This window comes from Phocoena phocoena, chromosome 8 (assembly GCF_963924675.1).
Source record: "Phocoena phocoena chromosome 8, mPhoPho1.1, whole genome shotgun sequence".
NCBI classification, from domain to species: domain Eukaryota; kingdom Metazoa; phylum Chordata; class Mammalia; order Artiodactyla; family Phocoenidae; genus Phocoena; species Phocoena phocoena.
The window spans coordinates 103,734,305-103,756,283 of record NC_089226.1 but is presented as its reverse complement, the minus strand read 5'-3'; the positions used below and the strand labels follow the sequence as shown (position 1 = coordinate 103,756,283).

Here is a 21,979-nt window from a genome sequence, read left to right as displayed (position 1 = left end):
TTAGTGACAGTTAAAGTAAACCAAGGAGTTTAACTCTTTCAGGTCAGGTTTTGTTTCTTCTCTAGCCTGTTCGCTGTTCCCTTTGTTTTCCCTGCTCTCAGAAGAAAGAAAACTCTCACTTCTGTTTACATTGCAACACCCCCTTTTGAAGACTTTCGCTGTAAGGGGAGCAGAGACGTGGTGTGGCAGCCAGAGGGGATTTAGAACCAGGGAGCTATTACTGCGTGTCTGCACGTGGACGTGAACCACCTGGTGGAGTGGGGGAACCGATGATGCAGGAGAGGGGGCGCAGCAGGAGGAAGCCCTGGAGAAGGTGGGAGGGACCCTGGGCCAGGGCAGGGGCAGGGGAGGGTGCTGGTCTCCGTGGGCAGGAGGCCGAGGCTGGAGTCAGGTCGGCAGGGAGTTCACGCCGTCTCCTCACGCTCGTCTCTCCGTCGTCTGCTTCCCCTCTCGGTTCTGAGCTGGGACCTGAGTCCACCTGTCCCACACCCGTCCCTCTCGGGCCCCCCACCAGCGCCCAGGTCCCCAGGCCCCTGCCCTGCCGGAGCCTCCGTGGGCGCCTTGGCTCTGTACCCCGTCTAGCCCACCTCAGCTTCGCTCTCTCCTGGCATTTCCTCTCACTGGCCGGCTTGTACCCCTCATCCGGGAAGTAACGCGCGCAGACTGCGTTTCTGGGACAACTTCCGGTACCTGACTAGACTCTGACCCTTGGAAGACGGGCACTGTTTCCATTTTCCAGGCCCAGAGAGCCTGGGTGGCCGCACTGCTGGGTCCCAGAGCCTTCCTCTGTTAGGTGACCTGGCCGCAGGACTTGGGGAGCCAGGGACAGCCTGCCCCACCTGGCCGTCCGCTCCTCTGGGGCTGTGTCCTGCAGGCGGTGGCGGGGGCGGCGGGGGGGGGGGGGGGGACACGCAAGCTCCCACTTCTGGGCACTGGCGTGCAGGCCTCTGTCCCGGGAGCGCGTGAAGAGCCAGGCTTCCAGGAAGCAGGAGCTCTGACCGTCACCTCTCAGGTTAAGGGCGGACAGGAAGGCGAGCCTGATGGTGGACCCCAGCTCACCCCGTCCACCTGGGCCTCAGACTTCACCAACTTTCGGAAACCGTGGCAGGACGTCAGCCTAGCAGCAGGAGAGAAGCCGAGTTCTAATCTCCAGTCGGAAGAGTGGAAGCTGCCGACGATGTGTCGTTGCCTTGGGAGGTGGGATCTGGGAACGGCAGGTGCCAGAGAAAAATGGGGTTTCAGAGTGGGAATGGTGTGATGTCTGTTCCTGACCTCGGCTTGCCTCATACTGGGCAACACACCTTCATGCCTCTGTTTCTATCATCAAGCAGATAGGAAACTGCTTCTTTCCAGCCAGTTCCCAGTTGATTTTTTTTCCTTTTTGGCTGCACCGCGCGGCTTGCCCAGTTCCCTGACCAGGGATCGAACCTGGGGCCCCCCCGTGGGAGTGCGGAGTCCTAACCACTGGACATCCAGGGAAGTCCCCCCAGTTGATTTTGAGTGAAGTGGCCGCGGCGTGAAGTGGGGACGAGGCTGGACAGATCTTGTGTCACAATGAGAGGTGCAGAAGCCTAAGGCTTGCTCGTTGGTAAGAAATCACCAGTTTATTGAATGAAAAATCCAACATCCTCTTAGTCCCTCCCACCCCGCCCCGCCCTCCGGCTGAGTGAGCAGCACAGCCCCAGGGACGCTCTGGACAGCAGGGCTGAGCCGGGGGAAGGGCCGGAGGAGTCTGGGGGAGGTATGGAGAATGAGAAAAACGCTTTTCAAAATGAAGTTCTGTGCAAAAACTTCTAGAAGGGGTGAGAGGGCCACGGCAAAGCTCCGGAGGCGCTGACGGGCTGGGAGGGCTGCAGCTGGAGCTCCACCCACGCGCTCCGCGTCTCCCCGAGAAGGCCAAGGCCGATGGTGCGGGCTGAGGGGCTCAGGCCCCCCGAGGCCGTGGAGAGAGGGAGGCTTGGCTAGGAGGACGGGGCCTGTCCAGGCCAGGGGTCCAGGTGAGGAGGGGAGGACAGACCGGCGAAAGGAAACGGATGGACACGGGGAGCAGGGAGCCGCAGGGACTGGGGCCACAGACGACACGTTGGATGGGGCTGCCTCTCATCTCTCCGGGTGCAGAGTTGCAGGCAGAGGCGGAGGTGTGCTGCGGGGTGTGGGGGAGGAGAGCCATCAACAGGGGGAGACCCAAGGACAGGGACCAGCGCCCAGGTGAGTCACACAGAACCACCGAGAGACTGGCTGGGCAGACAACCAAAGAACCGCTCAGGGACACGCGCGGCACCTACAGGGGACCTGGGCACGGTGAACCCTTGCACGGGCGAGACCACGGAGCCCTCTCCACCCCAGAAACCCACGCGTGGCCTCAGAAATGCTGTCCTGGGATGAGTGGGCGGGAGGGTTCGTGCCCCGTCAGCCCACAGTAGTGGGAAGTGGCCTTGGCTCTGGGCCCCACTAGAGGGGGGCCGGCTGAGTGGCATCTGGCAGCTGAGCTTTAGAAAACGAGATCTTGGGGGAGATGGGGGAGGCTGGAGCCCCTGCTGTGGGTCAGGACCCTGGGTTTCTTGTTTCCGGGAAGGGAACTGCTGTCACGTGGAGAAGAAAGAGGTTGGAAGTCAGGCGAAGGAAGGCCCGGAGGACTCAGTTCCAGGGACCAGGGTTGGCCGCCAAGAGGCAAAATCAACATGCCTTGGGCCTGGAACGGAGGGAGAGGAGGAAAAGGAGAGAGGGAGGGCGGGGGCTGCCCACGGATGGGACCCAGCATGGCGGGGGGTGGGGGTGGGGAACAGCGTCCCCGGTGGCAGTGGCCTTCAGGACCGGGCCAGGGAGATGGAGGCCCCGGGGCCAGGAAAGGGGACGCTGGGCCTGGGCCTGCTGGCCTCCCCCTGCCTGCAGGCGGTGAGGCTGGTGGCAGTGCCAGGAGGGAGAGTAGCCAGGAGACGGTGCCCTCAGGTGGCCTTGCTGCCACTGAACAGTCCCACTGGAAAGTGCTTGACGTGGGTGGGCCACTGGGCTGCCAGCTGGAAGAACTTGATGTCACTCCACTCGACTCCATCGATAGACACTGAGGGTGACAGGGGAGGCGAGGGGGTGACCGGGGCTGCTAAGGCCGTCTTCCCAGGGCCGCTGGGGAGGGCTGCGGCCCCCCTGTCCCCTCCCCCCTCCCCGCCTACACCTCTCAGCATGGTCTGCCCCCTCCCCCCTCCCTGCCCACACCTCTCAGCATGGTCTGCCCTCTCCCCCCCTCCCCTGCCCACACCTCTCAGCATGGTCTGCTGCTGCTTGGCAGAGCAGATGAGACGGCTGATGCCTTCGATGACCTGGCTCTTAGAATCCACCTCCTTTTCTCGAGGCTTCTTGCTCAGGAAGATGGTGGGAACTGGAAAGCAAGCAGGAACCGCCTTGTCACAGCCCCTGAAAAGCGGCCATCACTCTCCCCCCGTCCACTGCCCTCTCCCCCCAAGGGAAGGGAGGTGAACGGCAGACAGCCGACTCTTCCTCCCCTGCTCCCTGGCTCCGGGCTACGTATCAGGGTCTGCGAGCTCCTGCTCTCCCTGGGCCTCGATATATTCACTGAATAACGAGGACCCAGGGCCAGATGGTCTCCGAGTCCCTTCCAGCTCGAACGTTCCGGCAGCCTGTGGGGCAGGGGCTCTGCTGCCCTGTCGGGTGCCTCCTTCCCACCAGCTCATGCGCCTGCGCGGGGAGGCCCTGCGGCAGGGTTTGCGTGAGCTCCGCCCCGCCCCGGGACGCCCTAGGCAGGTCTCTGGGTGCCCCGACGGCTCCTGGCTGCGGGTCCGGCACGGCCCTGGCCGCCCTCCGGGGGAGCTCTTCCAGAGAGGCATGAACGGAAAGGCCCAGCTGCTTTGGATGCGCCCAGAGGAAGGCGGGGCCCGGCAGTGAAGGAAGCCCCTTCCTGAAGGCTGGGAGGCTGCCGAGCGCCCCAGAATCACCCTGCCGGCTTCTGCAGGCACAGAGCCAGCTGTGTGGCTTCCCGACCGGGACCGACAGCAGCGAGTGACGTCCCCACGGTGGCCTGGTCGTGGCGGTCCTTGCCTCACTTTCCCAGTGCACGGGACCCGATCCCCCGCCACTGCTGGTGCAGAAGCCACCCTCTGCTCTGGGCTGGGCTCCGTTCTCCTGGATTCTTAACAACAGCCATGCCCTTTGCTCACAAAGGCTTGGGTGGCCTCCAGGGTTGGGTGCAAGTGCTCCGCTCCGTGGGGCTGCGGCAGGGGGACATGTCCTCCCCTGTCACACCGTCCATCCCGGAGGGCGGTGGCCAGAAAGCCTCCCTTCTTTACAGCAGCGCAAACTGCCTCAGCCCCTCAGGTGCCGATGCTCTGCAGGCAGGGACCAGTGACCCCCTGGGGAGCGCGGTCTCCTCTGTAACAGAAGGAACGGCCTCGTCCCACAAGGTGAGGCGGGACCCCCGCGGGACCCCAGCCTGGATCACCTGATAACGTGTGCTGCCTTTGTCCTCGTCCACAGTCTCCCAGAAGCATGTCCTGTCCCAGCCCCCGAGACAGATGGGGAGGCCTGGTGGCCCTGATGGCCTGTGGCCTCACATGTCACGTACCTTTCTTGTTCTTCTCTTTGGTGACCACAGTCATTGCCATGGTGCCGGAAAGCTGGGCCTCCCCACCGTGGGGCAGGCGGGAAACCTGCACTGAGCGGAAGACGCTCTTGAGGGTGTTCTTGGAGCTGGCGTCCCTCTTGTCACCTTCCCTCCTCCGCTCCCCAGGGTGGCCCAGCCAGTAGTCCACCTGGAGGCCAATCACGTCCCCATACGGGCTGCTGGGGCTCCTGGAAAAGGGGCGACGCCAGAGAGCAGGCTCAGTTCCCGACCACAGGGCAGACGGGGTGGAGAGGGCCCCGCCAGGCTCTGGGAGGGGCCGGGGGAGGTGCCCACTAAGTGGCTCCGGGTTCCCTCCAGCCTCACAGCACTGGCTGGTGTGGGAGTGGAGAATCAGGCTGATCCGAGGACACAGCCACGAGAGGGCGAAGACCCGAGTCCGCACGAGGGAACCGAATAAAAAGTCACACGGGAACGAGGGAACGAAGGGAGAGAGTGTGTGCATGCACACACGTGCACACATACACAAGGACACAGACACACGCACACCCCCCACGAGCAGAGCCGGGGCAGAACCCCGCCAAGCGTGAGAGAGATTAAGTGGGGCAGAGGCGGGAGCACCATGGCGGCTCCGGAGCAGCCCCGGGAGAGCTGACGGATGCCGACCTGTGGCTTTCTCCCGTTTATGGTACTTCTAGCTCAGGGATAATTTTAGCTCGAAGGGGAAAAAGAGCTGATGTTTTCTTGAAAGGAGGCGCCAGACACAATAGGTACAGGCTACAAAAGTCATCTGACGCTTTTCTTTCTGCCTGGATTCAGTGGTTCCATTAAAAAACCAGCTTAAACTGGATGGGAAAGGAGGTCGGGGTAAGGCTGGCCCCCAGGCACCCAGGAAGCCTGGACCGTGGGGTCACGATGCGACCTGCGGTGGGATTTCCTCCTTTTCATGCACTTCGGCAAGTCAGCGGCAGACCCTCGATGGGAAGCGAAGGGGGAAGACAGGGCAAGGGAGGGTGAGGGCTGGGGTCTGGGCTCCGCCCTGAGGACACTTCGTATTCTGTCACTGGGGGTTCTGGAAAAGCCACTGGCCAGGGCCTACCCTCTCTGCTCCATGGGGACCATCACCAGAAGACCAGGAAGGTGAGGGTAGAAGAAAGGGAACGGGGAGGAAGAAGGAGCAGGGGCTCCTTTCAGCCCTTTCCCACCTCGAAGGCTGTTCCCTGAGCCCCGCTGTGGGACTGCCCTCCCGCCCACCCCGGCTCTGCTCAGCTCCCGGAGGCCTCCCTGCCCGCCTGGTCTAAACTTTGGATATTTGATATCCTAAAGAAATTCCCGTCCCCCTCATAGCCACCCCTCCCTAACTGTTCACAGCACTCTCTCTGTGGCTTTGGTACTGCTGGGGCCCAGGAGCCTGGGCTCTGGAACAGGGTCCTGCCCGTGTCATTGGCCGCGGCAGACTTTCAGTGATGGACAGACTGAGTGCCTGGAAGGAGGCCGCACCCCCACGGGCCAGGCACTAATGCACGCTCTTACTTCCGCCTCACAGCAAGACCGGTGTGGCTATTTCACCTTTACTTTCACGGAGTGCAATGAGGCTTAGTAACTTGCCCAAGCGACAAAGATTCTTTGCTTGACCAAACTTTAGTCGGGCTCCTGCACCTCTTCCCGGGCCCACCTGTGCACTTCCTTGGAAAATCCAGTTCTTGCAAGAAGCCCCCGGCCCGCATTTCTGGTCACCCTGGATCTCTGATCAGGCTCCGCACCCTCCACCTTCCCTCAGGAGTGTCGCCAGCAAGGCTCCTGTCAGGTCCGTTTAGCCGGAATCACACCCCTCCTCACTCCCGACGTTCCTCCTGGTGATTTTCCATCCGCTGCCCCCACGCTGCTCCTGGACTGTAAACCCAGCTGCTCAAGGGTTTGGAGTCAAGTCCCATCCCTCTCTCACTGCAAAATCCCATCGAGGTGGTCCCGACACCTGTGGCGACTGTTCCCAAGGTGGAGAAAGTCTCTCTTGCTTTAACAGGTGTCACTGAGTGATCTGTTCTTTAACACAAGCTAACACAGTGGACGTAACACAAACCGTGACTCAAATCCGGGCGTGTGTGACGCCCACGCCCACACTCCCGCTACCACACTGGGCAGTCCTACAACGAGACACATGCACAGCACTTCACAGGCTACCAAGGGCCTCTCTGCCTTTTGTCTCACTCGACCTTATACCTGTGAGGCAGACAGGACAGACGGGAGCCTGCATTTGCAGAGCTGTGTGATGACCTGCTTGGCCAGCGACCTAGCTCCACTGCTCTCGTTCCCTCCCCCCGCCACCTTCCAAGCTCAGTGTCACTGTCCTACACGCTGTGGCAGCAGGGAAATCAGTCGGGCTGCTGCCCCGATGGAGGGACGTGGCAGGAAAGACAGGAACCGGCGACAGGCTTACCCCACGACGGCCAGGGCGCTGCTCATGGACGGGGAGGAAGGAGGGGTGGCCATGGCGTCTCGGCTCAGGCCTGAGCTGGAGGGCGGCGACGTGGAGGGCACAGTAAGGCTGACCACGGGTGAGTCATCACCATCGCCTGCCAGCGGGACAGACAGACACAGTTGGGCAGGGGAAGCCGTCCCGACTCTCTGGTGCCAGGGAGTCGAGGCGCCCCCGTCTCGGCTGCAGCCTGCTCCCCACTCCGCCCTGGCCACTGCCTCGCTCCGAGGTTCGAGCTCTGCCTTGGCCTGGGACCCCCTGAGTCTTCGCCCTCTGGCCTGTTTGAATAGGAAGGAGATGGCAAGGCACCACCCTCACCCTGTAGAGGCCAAGGGGCCCCAGGCTCACCTGTAGTGGAAGGAGAGTCTTCGACCAGACCCACCTTCACCACCTGGGAGGGAGAAGAGATGCCGCATTAGATCCTCCTACCAAAGCTGGATGTGCTCTGATCAGCTGGAAACAGCGGCCGCCACTGCACACTGTTGGATCGCAGGCTTTAAAACTCTTTGCCGATCCCGAGCAGACCGGATAGTTAAAGATATGTGAAAAAACCCAGTTGCAAACAATAAGTCAGGGGCACAGGAGACCTGCAGCTCTTCTCTGGGGATGCAGGCAAGGCCACCTGGAGGGTGGGAAGCACTTTCGTATCCTGATTTCATTTCTTCTAAGACCACTTGGGCAGGAGGCCGTCGTCTCATGTCAGAGAGAGGGGAGGACCGGGAGAAAGCCTCGGCAGACAGGAGCGGGGTGCGGCTGGGGCTTGGGGGGGCGCGTGTGCTGCACCAGGCCCAGCGAACAGCTGGAACACGCTGACATGCTGGGAGCAGGCCCCTCCTTTCCAGACTTCCTGGAATCTGGAGGAACACCGGTACTGGGGAGGGGGTCCCCAGTACCGCCGCTCCCTGCCCGCAAGGCAGTGGTGTCCATTTCAGCTCCCCAGAGAATTTTAGATTTCTCTGAGAGAATTCTGGGAAGGACAGAAAGGGGCCCTCCAGTGGCCAGCAAAGGGCACAGCTAGAGACAGACCATGAAGGTCAGGGCTGGGGCCTGAGGTGACAGGTGAATCCCAGCACCCGGCAGAGGCACAGCAGGGCGGGGAGGTCATGGAAGCTGGGCCCCGGGGACGGCAGGGAGCAGGGGTCACACGGATCAGAGCACAATGCTGCCCTTCACTGAAATTTGTTCCCGATCCTCTACACATCCTGATTTTAATTCCCAGAAAGTAACACATCGTTACTCTGAACTTCTGGACACGACTCCTCTCCCCTCACTCCTCTGGCATTGCACGAGGCTGCCAGCTCCTTTGTTTGTTTGAATTTTTAATTTTTTCTATCCCTCTGTCTTGCTGTGAGGCTGGAGTAGGCAGTGACCCCCAGCTCCATGAAGATCCCACAGCTCCACAAAGATGTGGGTCAGACTGCCAGCCTCGGCTACAGGCCACGGCCCCGGGCCTCCAGCGGGGCTGTGGGAGCAGCCCCAGTGGCTAATGGGGACTGACTGGACCAGGCAGACAGGAGGCTTTACGGAGGATCTCCCCAGGATCAGGCCTCTCCCAAGATCTCTCGAGATGCCCAGGATCTGGGACGAACAGAGAAAAGGGACAGTGGGAGCTGGGCCCCTCACCCGCACATGCCCCATCTCCCCTAGAAGCTGGGAGGATCCTCAGGGAGACTGTAGGAAAAGATACCAGCTGGTTTGGAAGAGAAACTCAATCGTCTTGCAAATGGAAATCAGAGTTCTCAGCCATGCGTCTGTGTCGTGCTTTGGCCCCGGGAGGGCATCGGCTCTGTCCCCTCTGCGCTCCCTCTCTTGGTCGGTCTCTGCCTTGTGGCCTAGGCCTTTGTGCACCAAAGACACCCAAGAGGTTTTCCTTTTATGTTCAAGATCCGCTCGTGTAGAGACTCTGCCTTGACTAAGCAGGAGGAGGAAAGAGCCTCTTCCGCTTGGTGTCCACACGACTCTGAAGGCTACCGACTCCTCGGACTTCTACGAATATCATCTATCGTTATCCCTGAGGCAGCTTTCTTTTCCCTGGAGCCTGTAGAACCAATGCCCTGGACATCACTCCCTAGGCCACGGCACCAAGTTCAGCGCCTGGTGTAATAAACATGAGATACCCGTGGTGAGCTGGGGATGGCCCCTGATAGGGAAAGGACACTGAAAGGAACAGCTTGGTGCCTGTCCCAGCCTGGGGCTCCCTCACCTCGGCACTGCTGACACTCAGGGCTGGATCACTGTCTGTCGGGGGCCTGTCCTGTGTCCTGCAGGATGGTTAGCACGTCCCTGGGCTCCACCCATGAGATGCCGGTACCAACCCCGTCCCCAGCTGTGATGGCCAAACTTGTCTCCAGACCAGACACTGCCAGATGTCCCCTGGGGGCAAAATCGCCTCCGGATGGGAACCGCTGTCTAGATGAGTCCTCTGTGTGTGTGTGTGTGTGTGTGTGTGCGTGTGTGCACACGTGTGCACGCGCAGGACAGGAAGGCCAGGAGAACGGGGGGGTGGGGTACGGAGAACAGGGGAGTTGTACTCACGCCAATGAAGGGGATAAACTTCTGATACGAGTCTTCATCAGGGCTGTTGGGAGAGACAGGAAAGCTTTACAGTTGGGGGGTGAGACGTCGTGGAGAGATGGGGACACAGCTTTCCATGTTTTACTGTGGCTTTAAGGGAGTCCAGACACTACGCAACATCTTCCCATGGCGCCTCAGGATGGCGCGAGGAGCCACCAAATGGAGGCAAAAGCTCCGATTCTGCACACTCTACCACTGCTCCCGTGTCTGTACTGAGGGGCGCCCACACGGGTGGGGAGGCCCAGGCAAGGAAGGGAACGCCTTGGGGGGAGGCAGCAAAAAACACTCTCATATCCTCTTGAGTTCTTACCAAGGGAAATAGGGTAGGGAGAAGGAAAGTATGAAAAAGCAAAGGAGACCTAAGATTTATCTAGCCCACCCAACCTGTTTTTAAGAAACCCCTCGGTCAACTTACAACTTGTGCCTGCAGGTCAGCATGGCTTCCGCCACGGGCAGCTGGTGCGTCACGCCTGCGCCGCTGACGTACTGCATCACCCGCCCGACCACGTCCAGGTGCTCTGCAGAGAAGCCAAGAGACAAACGCCAACATTTCAGCAGGTGAGCCCGAAAACCCTCTCCGAGAGCCCCCTTCCTGAGTCCCACCAGAAGACCCCAGGAGTTGAGGCAGAGAAAGGGCTCTAAAGACCCACTGGCTTGAACCTAACGAATCATGGAGCAAAGAGCCGTCCTCCCATCTGATCTGCGTGCTGTCCTCCCCAGCCTGCCCCTCCCAGGCTCGGCTCGCCCCCCCCTCCGCCTCTGTCTCTGCTTGCAGCAACCTTGGAACCACTGCAGCAGCCTGCCCTCCCCATCCAACGTCTGCCTGGCACTCCCTGCAAGGCCTGTGGGAGCACTGACCACCCCCCGGCCCCGCAGAGCCCAAGCTTGCGCGCCCATCCCTGCCACCTCTCCTCTGTCTTTCAGGAGCGTTATTCATATTCCCTGCCACCCTCACGGCCCTCGTTTCCAGCTGTGCAGAGCAAACGGCAGAGACTAAACACACCCAGAGTGGAAGGGCTGCGCTTAATGGGCCTCCTTTTAATAAGTACTGAAAAAAAACGAACACGCCACGGGGAGGAGAAGCAGCATGCCCCTTGCCCCGGCTCTCCGGAGATCAGGCCACATTCTGTCTTGGTCCCTCACGAGGGGCCGTTACCTGACACGGGGGGCTCTGAGCGGTTGAACAGATCTCTCCAGCCAGAATCAAGGAAGGTACTGCTATACCTACTGTCGACGGAGCCCAAGTACTTGGCCACCGGGTGAGAACCTGGGAGGTGGAAACCAGACAAGGAGAGCTGGTGAGGGGGTGAATGATGGCCCAGTGACAGTCTCCCTGCCCGTCACTTCCTGGGACCCAGCACCACCACCCCGCTTCAGGAGTGGGCCCTGCTGAGCCTTTACCGAGGGGAATGATGAGAAAGCGCATGTAGCCCAGCCAGTCGGAGGTCTTGCTGGCCAGCGACTTGACGAAGAAGCGGAGGATGGAGCTCAGGTAGCTCTGGCCGCCCACCGCTGCCACCTTCACCGGCCTCGGCATGGAGGAGTTGCAGTTGCAGCTGGGAAGCAAGGGGAGAGGCATGGCCAGGTCAGGTGGGCCTGCGTCCTGCTCAGAGGAAGGCCCCAAGCTCAGACTTCACTTGATCTCAACAGCCCATGGGAAAAAGCAAACCAATAAACAAAATAATACAGGGAGAGGCAATAAACCACAGCGCTTTTGCAAACAGAGAGAAACCCAGGATCAGAGAGGACCGGGAACTGTCTAGAAGGCAGGCAGAATTGGCTGAGGCTCACGGGGAGACAACTCAGCAGTGCCCTGGGGTTGGCAGTGGGCATGAGCCCAGACACCCGGGAACGCCCGCAGCTCTTTCCCACGGAGGGAAGGCCCCGACTCTGGGTAGTCGGAGGGACAGGAGTAAAAGGTCTTGTAAAACCCTGGGCTCCCTCTGCCCGGCCTTCTTCGTCATAGGTTTAAGAAGAGGACGAGGCAACTCAAGGTGTGGCAGGGGGCCAGACGGGGAGGCAGGCGGGCAGGAAGGTGACATTTTCACCCCAACCCTCTGGGGCCAGCAGGGGCATCAGAACACCGCGGTCTGACGCTGCCCAACCAGGTACCAATTACGAATTCTTGGTCTGATAAGGTCAGGAGGTCCTCTCACTGCTTAGAAATCAGGGTGGGAGGATGAGGTCAGAGGGAACCCCAAAGGGCAGGAGAAGAGCCGAGCCCTTACTAGCGCTGGATACGGGTGAGCAGGGCGGACAGCACGGCCTGGACCTCCACCGTGGAGCACGTGCACACGACGGGCTTCCGCTGGTCCTGGAGCAGCTCTGCCACGTACTGTGTGGGGTGGGGGAGGGAAAGGAGCAGGGACACAGGTGAGGCCACGCAGCAGGGGCACTGCCTCCCCACAGGCCAAGAGGGCAGCGAGGCCCAGACCGAGCTGCAGGGCCCCATCCTCTGTCATTCAGATCACAGCCGGGCAAAGGTCAGGCTTCTGGCAGCCAGCAAGGAGAAGGTGGGGCCGGACCCCACGTAGATGGGCTCATACAGAAATGTGGGAAGACCTAGGGCACATTAGATTCTAACGCGGCCTCTGTCGCCCACATGCTAGGTGGCCCCGGGATCTAACCGGGTGGACGACGGGAGCGGGAGGGACAGGGGCTGCTGTTGCCCTGCCCCTGCCGAGCGGACTTTGTGGAAACCAGGGCGCCTCTGGCGTCTCACAGCACTTGGTGCTCCTCGAGGCACCTCCCTTCCGGTATGCTGCCTGAGACGCAGGGCCAGGAAGGCGGGCATGACAGGTGATACCGCTGTGTTTTTAAAGCTGAGGAAACCGAGGTACGGAAAATTGGTGATTTAAGCCCCACAGGTGGGAAGACGACGGGACTGGGACTAGAGTCCAGAACTGTGGGCTAAGTTCGGGGCAGGGAGGCCTGAGAAAGCGGGGTGATTTCCTATTTCCCCACACCTTGCCTTTCAAATCTGTCTCTTGCTCCCCAGAATCTCTCCTCCACAGCCCTGCGACCTTCGATGCTTTACCTGGCCCTGCCAATCAGTGGTGCTCACAAGGATGACATTTTCTGGGAGGGCTGCATCCGACACCAGGATCTGATTCAGTTGGTCATATACCACCTTTCTCGGAATCTACAAGGACAAAAGCGTCTGTTGGGCAGTCCCCAGGGAGCTTGAGGGGAGGGCTGAGAATTCCTGGGGCAGGGGTGTTCAGAGAACAGCTACCAGGGACTTGTGCGGGAGACCCGGTATCCCACCGGCCAGAGCATAAGGGGAAGGAGGGGGATCAGGAACAAGCAAAGCGAGGCCTCAGAACACAGGTTGGTGCGCCAGGGGCACAGCTGGCCGTCCTGCCAGAGCAGGAAGGACCCCGAAGGGTAATGAAGCAGGGCAGCAGGAGAGGAGGAGGAAGACAGCAAGCAGGCGCTCACAGGATGGAAAACGAGGGCAACGCCGGGGAGAGAACTAATGAGAGCAGCAAGGAGGCTGTGTGGGGAGCGCCCCCGGCACAGGGAACAAAGGTATTTCAGGAACAGTGATTAACAAGAAGGACAATACCTCACCCCAGGCACCAGGCTATTCTAGTCCCGGGTTCATTTTCAGCTATAAGAGCGTCAGCTCAGGAAGCCACATGGACACAAACTTCCCTTCCAATGATAGGTATCAGGGAAACGAACGGGCCTGCTGTTGACCTCAGGAGAGCAGGAGGTCTGTCGAGGGAAAATCCTTCCCCCGGAGACTGACCTTCAGAGGGAACAGGACTCCCGAGGGCCAGTTCCTTCTGTGCCTGCCCCAGCCACTCTTAGATCTTTCAATCAAAACATTTTTTTTTTGGCGGTACGCGGGCCTCTCACTGCTGCGGCGTCTCCCGCTGCGGAGCACAGGCTCCGGAGGCGCAGGCTCAGCGGCCATGGCTCACGGGCCCAGCCGCTCCGCGGCATGTGGGATCTTCCCGGACCGGGGCACGAACCCGTGTCCCCTGCATCGGCAGGCGGACTCTCAACCACTGCGCCACCAGGGAAGCCCTCAATCAAAACATTTTAATACTGTTGACGTGCCAGCTTGAAACCACTCTAATTGGCCCACAGCAGCACTAAGGGTATCAGAGCTCAGAGCCGACGTCCCGTGAGAGCCGATGGCTGCTGTCCCTAGAACCACTGTCCCCGCACAGTCTCCACTAAGGTCTGATGGGGGCAGAATGAGCCAGAGTCTCCTGCTCCGTCCCCGGCTCCCCCCCAATTCCTCAGCAGCAGCAAATAACAAGCATGCTAGACTTCCCCCTTTACGTCTGTCTTCAAGACTTTATTCAGAGCCGTTCAAAGTACTCCCCGCTCCTCTTCACCCAACCGCCCAAGGAGACAACGGAACAGAAACCAAGGTCCAGGGGCGCCCAACAGGCCGGGGTACCTGCGTGCTGTGGCCCAGGTCTGGGGACCGCTCGCTGTCGGAGCTGTTGGTTCTCTCACTCAGGGGCTTGGAGAGCTGCCGCTCCTTCAGGGGAGTGCCCCTCTTCTGCCGGGGGGTGTGAACCCCATCCACTTTGCTGCCACAGACGTGGAAGGAGGCGGTTAAACAGCCCCCTGACCCAGAGCCATGGCCTGCCCCCTCTTCCTGAGGCCCCTCCTGCTGGGCTTCCCTCGTTCTACCCGACGCTTTAGGAGCTTCTTCCAACCCTGAGTACCTGGGAGAGGCAGAGCCCTGGAGGTCCGTTTTACTGGACTTCATCGGGGTTTTGACTTTCTCTGGCACAACCAGACTTGCGCTCACGTCTCCAAACATGTCCTGGTCAGTGATTTCCTGCCACGGAGGAAAGGAAGCAGTGAGGGTTACTTCCCCTCGGTGACCACGGGAGCCTCGTGGTTCCTGCCAGGGCCCATGACCGTCACGAGAAAGTCAGTCCCTTGCTCTCTTTTCCAGGAAGCACAGGGTTCTACAACTCCTTCCCCACCTGACGAGGACACTGTGACTTTAATTTAGCTGGGTGTACCCACTGTACCGGGCACCATCTCCTGCTATTCAATCTGTACCCTACATTTATGAACTGACAGCCCACAAACCTGGGCTGATGATCTAGCTTCTCTAGGTGGGAAGGAGAGTGTTTCACTCAGGAAGTGACATGACTGGAACTTCATTTGAAAAATAAAAATTTATTTATTTATTTTTGGCTGCGTTGGGTCTTCGCTGCTGCCGCGCGGGCTTTCCCTAGTTGCAGCGAGCGGGGGCTACACTTCGTTGCGGTGGGCGGGCTTCTCATTGCAGTGGCTTCTCTTGGTGCAGAGCACGGGCTCTAGCCGCGTGGGCTTCAGTAGTTGTGGCTCGCGGGCTCTAGAGCGCAGGCTCAGTAGTTGTGGCGCACGGGCTTAGTTGCTCCGCGGCGTGTGGGATCTTCCCGGACCAGGGCTCGAACCTGTGTCCCTTGCATTGGCAGGAGGATTCTCAACCACGGCGCCACCAGGGAAGCCCCTGGAACTTCATTTTGAAACAACCGCTGTGCAGTATGGGCCAAAGTGGAAGATGGGTTACTGGGATTACGGGTGAACTACAGTAATGTTGGATCCAACCTAAGGCTTTGTCAGACACCAGACCCTTAATGCAGCATTATTTACCACAGGAAACATAAGCCTGAGACAATTCCTCCTCGGACTCCATTCAGCTAGCAGCTCCCACCGAAAGGCGGATGTACAGCACACCCCCAGATGGTATTCGGTCAAGTTCTCTGTTCCCTCCCATCTGCTGGGTCCGGCCTCCAGTCCCACCGGCTGAACTGTGGCAGAACCTGCGGGCCCAGCTCAGACGCCCTCCCCCCAGGTGAATGGCTCTGTCCTTCCCGGGCCCCACAGAGCCTCTGCGCCAGGTGTGCCCCGGCTGGCTTTCCTCCCGGAGGTGGATCCATGGTGTTCTCATTTTTGCACCTTCAGTGCTCAACATGTGTATGTGTGTGGAATTTCAACCTGTGTGTAATTAAATTGGGCACCCCAGCCGATCCATCCCATGCATCCCTGAGCAGCTCCAACATCTCTTAGCTGACTAGAGGAGCTGACTAGTAATCACTTGGAGACTTAATGCTGTGGGCTGTCTGGCCATTGTAAAAGCAACCTGGAGGAAGGGATGGTTTTTCGGGGGAAGATGCTGGTCATCGTATCTGAGAAGTAAACGAGGGTGACAGATAGTGAGAAATTATCTAAATTAGCACTTGTCAGATCTAACTAAAGGGCAGAATGGGGACATTTCTAGTTTACTAGTTTGGGGAACAGCGTTATATTCCACAGGTAAGGATTCTGGGAGGAAGGGCACGCAGGACATTCACAAGTGCACAGAGTTAAGCCAAAGTTTCAGGGTGGTCATCAGGATCTTTTTGCCTTTGTTTCTAAAGGTACCAAAGACTACTTTAAACAGCTGAAACAGGAGCCCAAACCATACATACCAGAGTGTCTGTTTCAGTCAAGCTGTCATCTTGATTTTTAATCCAAGCAGATTTGACTTTTTCTAAAGCAGCCAATTCCATCTGCAAAAATTATCATAATTAGCCATCATCAATCCAAATAACCACCACTCTAACCTGTTTTCTAGGTCCCCTGGAAGCTTAAAATACTTTCACTTAATCTGAAGACCTCATAAAATCTTTGGGACTTTCATCTTACTAGGAGCATATTTTTGTGAAAACTGAGCTTCGGAAAAGTCAGTTATTTTGCGATCATTAAATTAATAACACAGCGAGATGCGGAACCCAGAAATTCTGACTCTCACAAGATGTCACCAGGAAAGAGAAGCTCAACGTTCAGGTGGCATGGCTGTGGGATCTGTCAGTCTTAACCCTGGGTTCGGTAAACACCCTTGCCCAGGAGGGGCACACAGGGCCTATTCTGCTGTCAGAGTTGCTCAGAAGAAAGGGGAATCTCAGAGTTCACGTCTTTGATTTCGAGACTAAAGACATCCACGGTAGCCAAATGCTTTTTGCTTGGTAGAAACATCTGGAAAACCCTCAAACAGAATATACTAAGCCATTTAGGTGTGAAATAATTCTCCCTTTGTCCCCAACTTTTATTAGCATTTCTCATAAATATTAAAAATGTACTTTGCAAATACAGATACATAACCGGATTTTCCACACTTGCTAATGCTGCTTCTGGCTGTGCAGACACCAATGTCAAAATCATAAGCAGTTGCGGGTTGTGGATCTTAGCTATGGGGAAGGTCCTGGCCTCAGTGGGTCTCTGGTTCTTGTGGGGAACCAGGGAATCAGAAAGGATCAAGGATATCCCACCTCCTCCCAATGACCCAAAGCCTTTTCTCTGAGTAAATAACAGAGTACAGAGAAATGGCCTAATAAGCTCAAGGGGCCACTCAGCAAACCAATGAACAAGGACCACAAAAGTAGGCCCACACCATACGCTAAACCAGCGTTTCTCCACGTGGGCACCGCCGACATCTGGGGCGGGTCTTTCTTTGCTCAGGGGCATCGTGTGCAGGATTTGCGCTGCATCCCTGCCTCCACCCACTAGATGCCAGGAGCAGCCCCTTATCCCCTATCACCCCTGCTGTGAGAACCCAAAATGTCTCTAGTCCTCGCCAAATGTCCCTTGGGAGGCACAATCACCCTTGGTTGAGGACCACTGCTCTGAGCCGTCTGCAAAACTAACCTAACACACTTTATCCAGACCCTGTGACCCCCGAGGGGGAGACGGTTTGCTCAGAGCCACGCACAGCAGGTTGCCTCCGGATTGCACTGCTAGCTCATTTACACATTGTCTGTATGAATAACCGATGATAACAGAGTCCACGCTCCCAGAGAACTCTTCATCAGACTTAAGACTGAAGATGGTTTCACTCAATTTGGGACCTCAGCATGACAAGTGAATTAAACACGTTTTAAAGAGAAGGAACCGGGGCGATAACACCGTCCTACTGGAAGGCTCTCAGGCAGCAGCCCTGTGGTCGGCCCTCCGAGAGGAGGGCAGTGCTTCACGGCACAGCGCTGTGCTGAGATGTGCCAAGCCCTCTAAGGTGGACTCAGGGTGGGGCACCTGCGGGCTGTGCACTGACTCTTCTGCATGTTTCAGTCAGCCCCACCGGGAGCAAACTCCCGATTCTCCCAGTTCTTCTTCCTGCTTCTATAAATATTTTAGGCTCTTCTCACCCCAGCAGCGCAGTAGCTCTGTTGCCTAACTGAGTGGCTCTGAGGCAGGTGTGGCGGTGCAAGGCGCTGTGCCTGGGGGCGACGCTGGCTGCTGCTGCAGGGGGTGCACGTGCTTGTGTGTGTGTGCGTGCGCACGCGCGTGTGCGCGCACGTGGAGGGGGCAGAGCGCGGTGGCACTTTAGGCTCTCAATTTTACCAAGTACTGGTCTCTAGCACCATTAGTTACAGTGCTGTGGAATTAGCAACTTTTAGCAGCAGGCAGTCCTGGCAGAAAGTCTCCATCTCTTGGCCGCCCCAACTGAAGCGCTGTCGGGGCCTACTGTTATCTGCTCCAAGAACAAAATTATGTTGCTACTGTGTGCTCAAGTCTTGGGAAAACTCAACAGCTGTAATAATTTGTATCAGCAGAAATTCCTTCTGGTTCTAGTGATAAAACTGAATCCTCTGAAATTTGGGGAACAAAAAGGAAGGTTAAGAAAAATAAATGAATAACAGGCTGGGAAATCAGGGAAGAGAGGACAAGAGCTGGGCAGTATGTGCACGCCTGCCTATGGATGCACCATCCCCGTATGTTTTCCCTAATACGTTTAGAAGTTCTCTGTGTAAGAGCACAGCCTCGCTCTGTAGTTTCCAAAGTGTCTTTCATACTAAAGGATTCCAAAGTTCCACACCCACATCAAGACATATGGGGCTCTTCAAAATAGAAATATCACAGAGAACCAGCAAAGTCTGAAATCTGGCCCAGGGAACCAGAATTTGAAGAACTCACTAAAAAGACATCTAGATTCTATCAATTTCAGGAGTCCAGAACTGGAACGGCTCTCAGGGTCTGTAATAACAATGGCAAAGCAGCTTCCATTTACTAATGCTCCCCATGCCATAAATCAATCCAACCATCAATCAAGCGCCATGCTGGAGGCTTTAGCTGCATTTTCGCACTGGATCTTCACACTGCCTTGTAAGGCATGTCCTTTTTACATGCAATTTGTAGATGAGGACACGAAGTCTGGGTAACTGCCCAGATCACACAGTCAGTGGAGTGATGGAGCCAAGATTCAAACCCAGAAGTCTGACTCCAGAGCATGTGCTCTCAAACCAGCCCTACCCTGCCCCAAAGAAATGTCTGGCCTGAACAGGGATCCATAGGCCATCACACTGTAAAGACTGATACTCCATTGACTTTTGAGCTAACTGGGCTCCTGGGCCAACTCCTTTACTTCACAAATAAGGCACTTGAGGCCCAGAGCATCAAGGTGATTTTTCTCTTTAAATTTTGTAAGCCATGCAGCTGAGACTAAATGTAGAACCTACAAATTCTATCGACCCAGAAACAGCTTCATTAGTAGAGAGTAGTTTCTCTTACTGATTTAGTAACGACGATCCCTAAAATTTATTGGGCAGTCACCACATGTTAGGTGTCACGCTTAGCATTTCTGGGGTATTAATCTCATTTAAAATCTGATTGCATTGTGTTACAGTAGGGCCCTTGTTCTGCATTCCTAGGACACCGTAAGACAGTCCTCCCCTGGCCAGGTCCCAGGTTTCTCTCTAGAAGAGTCATCCCTTGTATTTATACTTGCTATGGAAACTGGCTCCAGGGACCAATGATCTGTCCACATGGACAGTGATGCTTCAGCAGGGCCATCCAGCAGCCCCCTGTGAGAACGAGCAGCCCCAAGCCACATCCTGAGCAGAACGAGTCAGGTAAGGCCTCCTCAGCCCCATATCATATGAACCTGGGCTGGAAAGGCTGAGAGTGCCCGGTCTGCAAGTGGCGGGCCTGAGGTTTCTCGGTGGAGGGATTCTCGGCGGGGGCTGCCATTTCCCATCCCACATTTACTCGCTAAGGCCACGTGGTGCCGCTGTTCTAGGGCCGGATCACCCTGCGGCGCCTTCAGCAGGGAGAGGGATTACGTGGACGACAGCGCCACCTGGTGGCAGCAGGCAGTCCATGAGCTGACGGTCCGCAGACACCTGGGACCAGCGGCAGGCAGCCCTTCCATAGACAGCGCTTTTCAGGGGATGGAGAGCCTCACAGGCCTCAGGTCGTTTCCTCACAATTAATACCTACGCGCAGGGTGAGTTTTATATTCCCTCTGTTAAAGCGGCAAGAGCAGAAGGACTTAAAGGATTCAGTTTTTTTGATCTACAGAGAAGACACTGGGCTTTCAAAGCAAACCGAAAACCACAAAAATCAGACACGTCATCCTGCCTTTGGTCATAAACAAGGGGGAGGGCAGGTACAGCATCAACCCGGGCCTCTGCCCCTGATCCACTGCTGGGGAGAGCCTTCCCAAAGAGGGACAGAGCGTGGTCCTGGGGTGATGCGGGGCTCTGGGGTGCTGCAGTAGACAGCTCCTTTTCCCTCTGGCTCGCCAGGCAAAATGGAAACCAGCCCACCGAGTTCTAAATTCTTCGAGGGCACTGCTCACTTTCTGAATCAAGCCCATGTAATTTCTCCTGAACAGGCCTTGGAGCCTTCCTGCCCCTTTGCATCCACCCTCTCCCCAGCCTGGATGCAGAATCACCACCACTGGCTGGGTGCCACACTCCCAGCTACCGCATGACGGGCGTCAAGGGAGAGGTCTTGAGGCACTGCGTGTTCCGGGAGGGAAGGCGCCAGGTCATGGCGGGAACAGACCATAAAGAACACCCGCCTGGCCACAGCAATATCGTCAGAGCACTAAGAGCCCAGCAGGACTGAGATGACAACTGAGGCTGAAACAAGATGAGATGGCCCGTAGGTCCCAAATGAGCCAGGAGCACAGGGCCCAGTGTTAAGCCCTGACTCTCCCCTGGTCCCACTCCCACACCCCACAGCCATTGGTCTTGCTCACAGGGCTGGTGGTGTCTTTGCCGAGGCTGCCCTTGCTGTTGAGGCTGCCAATCTCCGTCTGTGAGCTGGACTGCGACATCCCCTCAAAGAAGGGCCTGTGGCAAAGAAGCACAGCCAGGGTCAGTGGCCGCCAGGGCCCAGAGCAGCAGCTCACGGACAGCCGGGCAGGGCTGGTGTTCAAGAAAGATCGACAACCCGGGTTTCGAGGATGCCAGCGAGGAAGGACACAGCAGAGGCTGGACCAGTAGGGACCTGGACCGAAGGACTTCAGGAGAGTCCTATCGGGGCTTTTGTCGGTTAGAGGCTAAAGCAGCGAGCTTTATCCAGACGGCAGGCAGTTCAGAAGGGGTGAGGAACCGAGATTCCCGGGTAATGGTTGGGACGGGGGTGAGGGAGGGGAGTCTAGGAGATTGCCACGGCCTAGAGAGACAGTGTGACAGAGGGGGTGCGGGCCTCACTTGAGCTTGGGCTTTGGCGTGCTAAGGATGCTCTCTGTCTCCTCCATCTCGGGACCACTGTCGCTGGGATTGTACATCTCCAGACTGTCATACAGCTCGTCCAAGTCTTCTTCCACTTCTCGTATCTGTTCTCGGGATACGTGTTCCAGCCCAAAGCCCACCTGTGGGAGAAAACAAAACCTTGGAGTCTGGGGCTACCCCTATTAACAACATGGCAGACGGGAATCTCCTTCCTCCTGGGCAGGCCCCACTGGCTTCCCTACCCAGTCCCCTTAAGGGACGTGCCATAGTTTCACGCTCATCAGGGTGGTCTTGGTGTGCTTTCTGTGATTTGATCCTGAGAGCAGGGATGTGGTGAGGCCACCGTCCCCACTCAGAGCCTCCCTAGTGCTCCCCACTAGTGCCCGGCGTCAGGAAGAAGAGTGGGGCTCAGACGGTACTTCTCCCGAGGAACTGGCGCAGGGAAACCCAGACGCCTGGGGCCCTGGCGGGCTCATGCTGGCCTCCTCTAGAGCCCGCAGGGGACAAATCTCCATCCCTGTCTCAGTCCACTGAGAAGAGAGCCCATGAAAACTGGCTCTAGGCCTGCGAGCCCAGGGAATGCACTGCTTCTCTTAGCGGCCAGTCCCTGACGCCATGGAGGAGGCCCCCACCTCACAGGCTGCTACTCACGATGTTCCCCTCGGGGCAGGAGGGAAACCTGAACGATAGCAACTGGATCTGTGCTGGACACCCCACACCCGAAAGCTGGGCAGAAGCATGTGCCCCTGCTTCGAATACCATGGAACCTTGGGTGCTACATGTAAATCTTTCCTTCTCTTTTCAAGTAGCGGAAAGCCCTCCTTTAGCTACCCCCTCACGTGGGGTTCCTGGAATCTTGACTCCAGACTGTGCCCGAGGAAGGAGGGTGAAACT

At 57.7% G+C, this 21,979-nt stretch overlaps 1 protein-coding gene across 1 annotated transcript in view; it reads right to left on the bottom strand.

The window, feature by feature from the left end:
* Positions 1 to 2,925: 2,925 nt before the first annotated feature.
* The window catches only part of PACS1 (phosphofurin acidic cluster sorting protein 1), a 136,407-nt gene continuing 117,353 nt past the window's right edge, over positions 2,926 to 21,979 (bottom strand). The window contains exons 9-24 of the mRNA XM_065881368.1: positions 21,065 to 21,225; positions 20,608 to 20,701; positions 16,058 to 16,138; positions 14,315 to 14,430; positions 14,041 to 14,176; positions 12,661 to 12,765; positions 11,852 to 11,958; positions 11,025 to 11,179; positions 10,780 to 10,890; positions 10,039 to 10,141; positions 9,585 to 9,627; positions 7,398 to 7,440; positions 7,011 to 7,146; positions 4,577 to 4,803; positions 3,257 to 3,376; positions 2,926 to 3,061 (exon numbers count right to left, since the gene is read on the bottom strand). Coding sequence (XP_065737440.1) covers positions 2,946 to 3,061; positions 3,257 to 3,376; positions 4,577 to 4,803; positions 7,011 to 7,146; positions 7,398 to 7,440; positions 9,585 to 9,627; positions 10,039 to 10,141; positions 10,780 to 10,890; positions 11,025 to 11,179; positions 11,852 to 11,958; positions 12,661 to 12,765; positions 14,041 to 14,176; positions 14,315 to 14,430; positions 16,058 to 16,138; positions 20,608 to 20,701; positions 21,065 to 21,225 — 1,854 coding nt within the window. The 3' untranslated portion in view covers positions 2,926 to 2,945. The remainder of the gene's footprint in view (positions 3,062 to 3,256; positions 3,377 to 4,576; positions 4,804 to 7,010; positions 7,147 to 7,397; positions 7,441 to 9,584; positions 9,628 to 10,038; positions 10,142 to 10,779; positions 10,891 to 11,024; positions 11,180 to 11,851; positions 11,959 to 12,660; positions 12,766 to 14,040; positions 14,177 to 14,314; positions 14,431 to 16,057; positions 16,139 to 20,607; positions 20,702 to 21,064; positions 21,226 to 21,979) is intronic.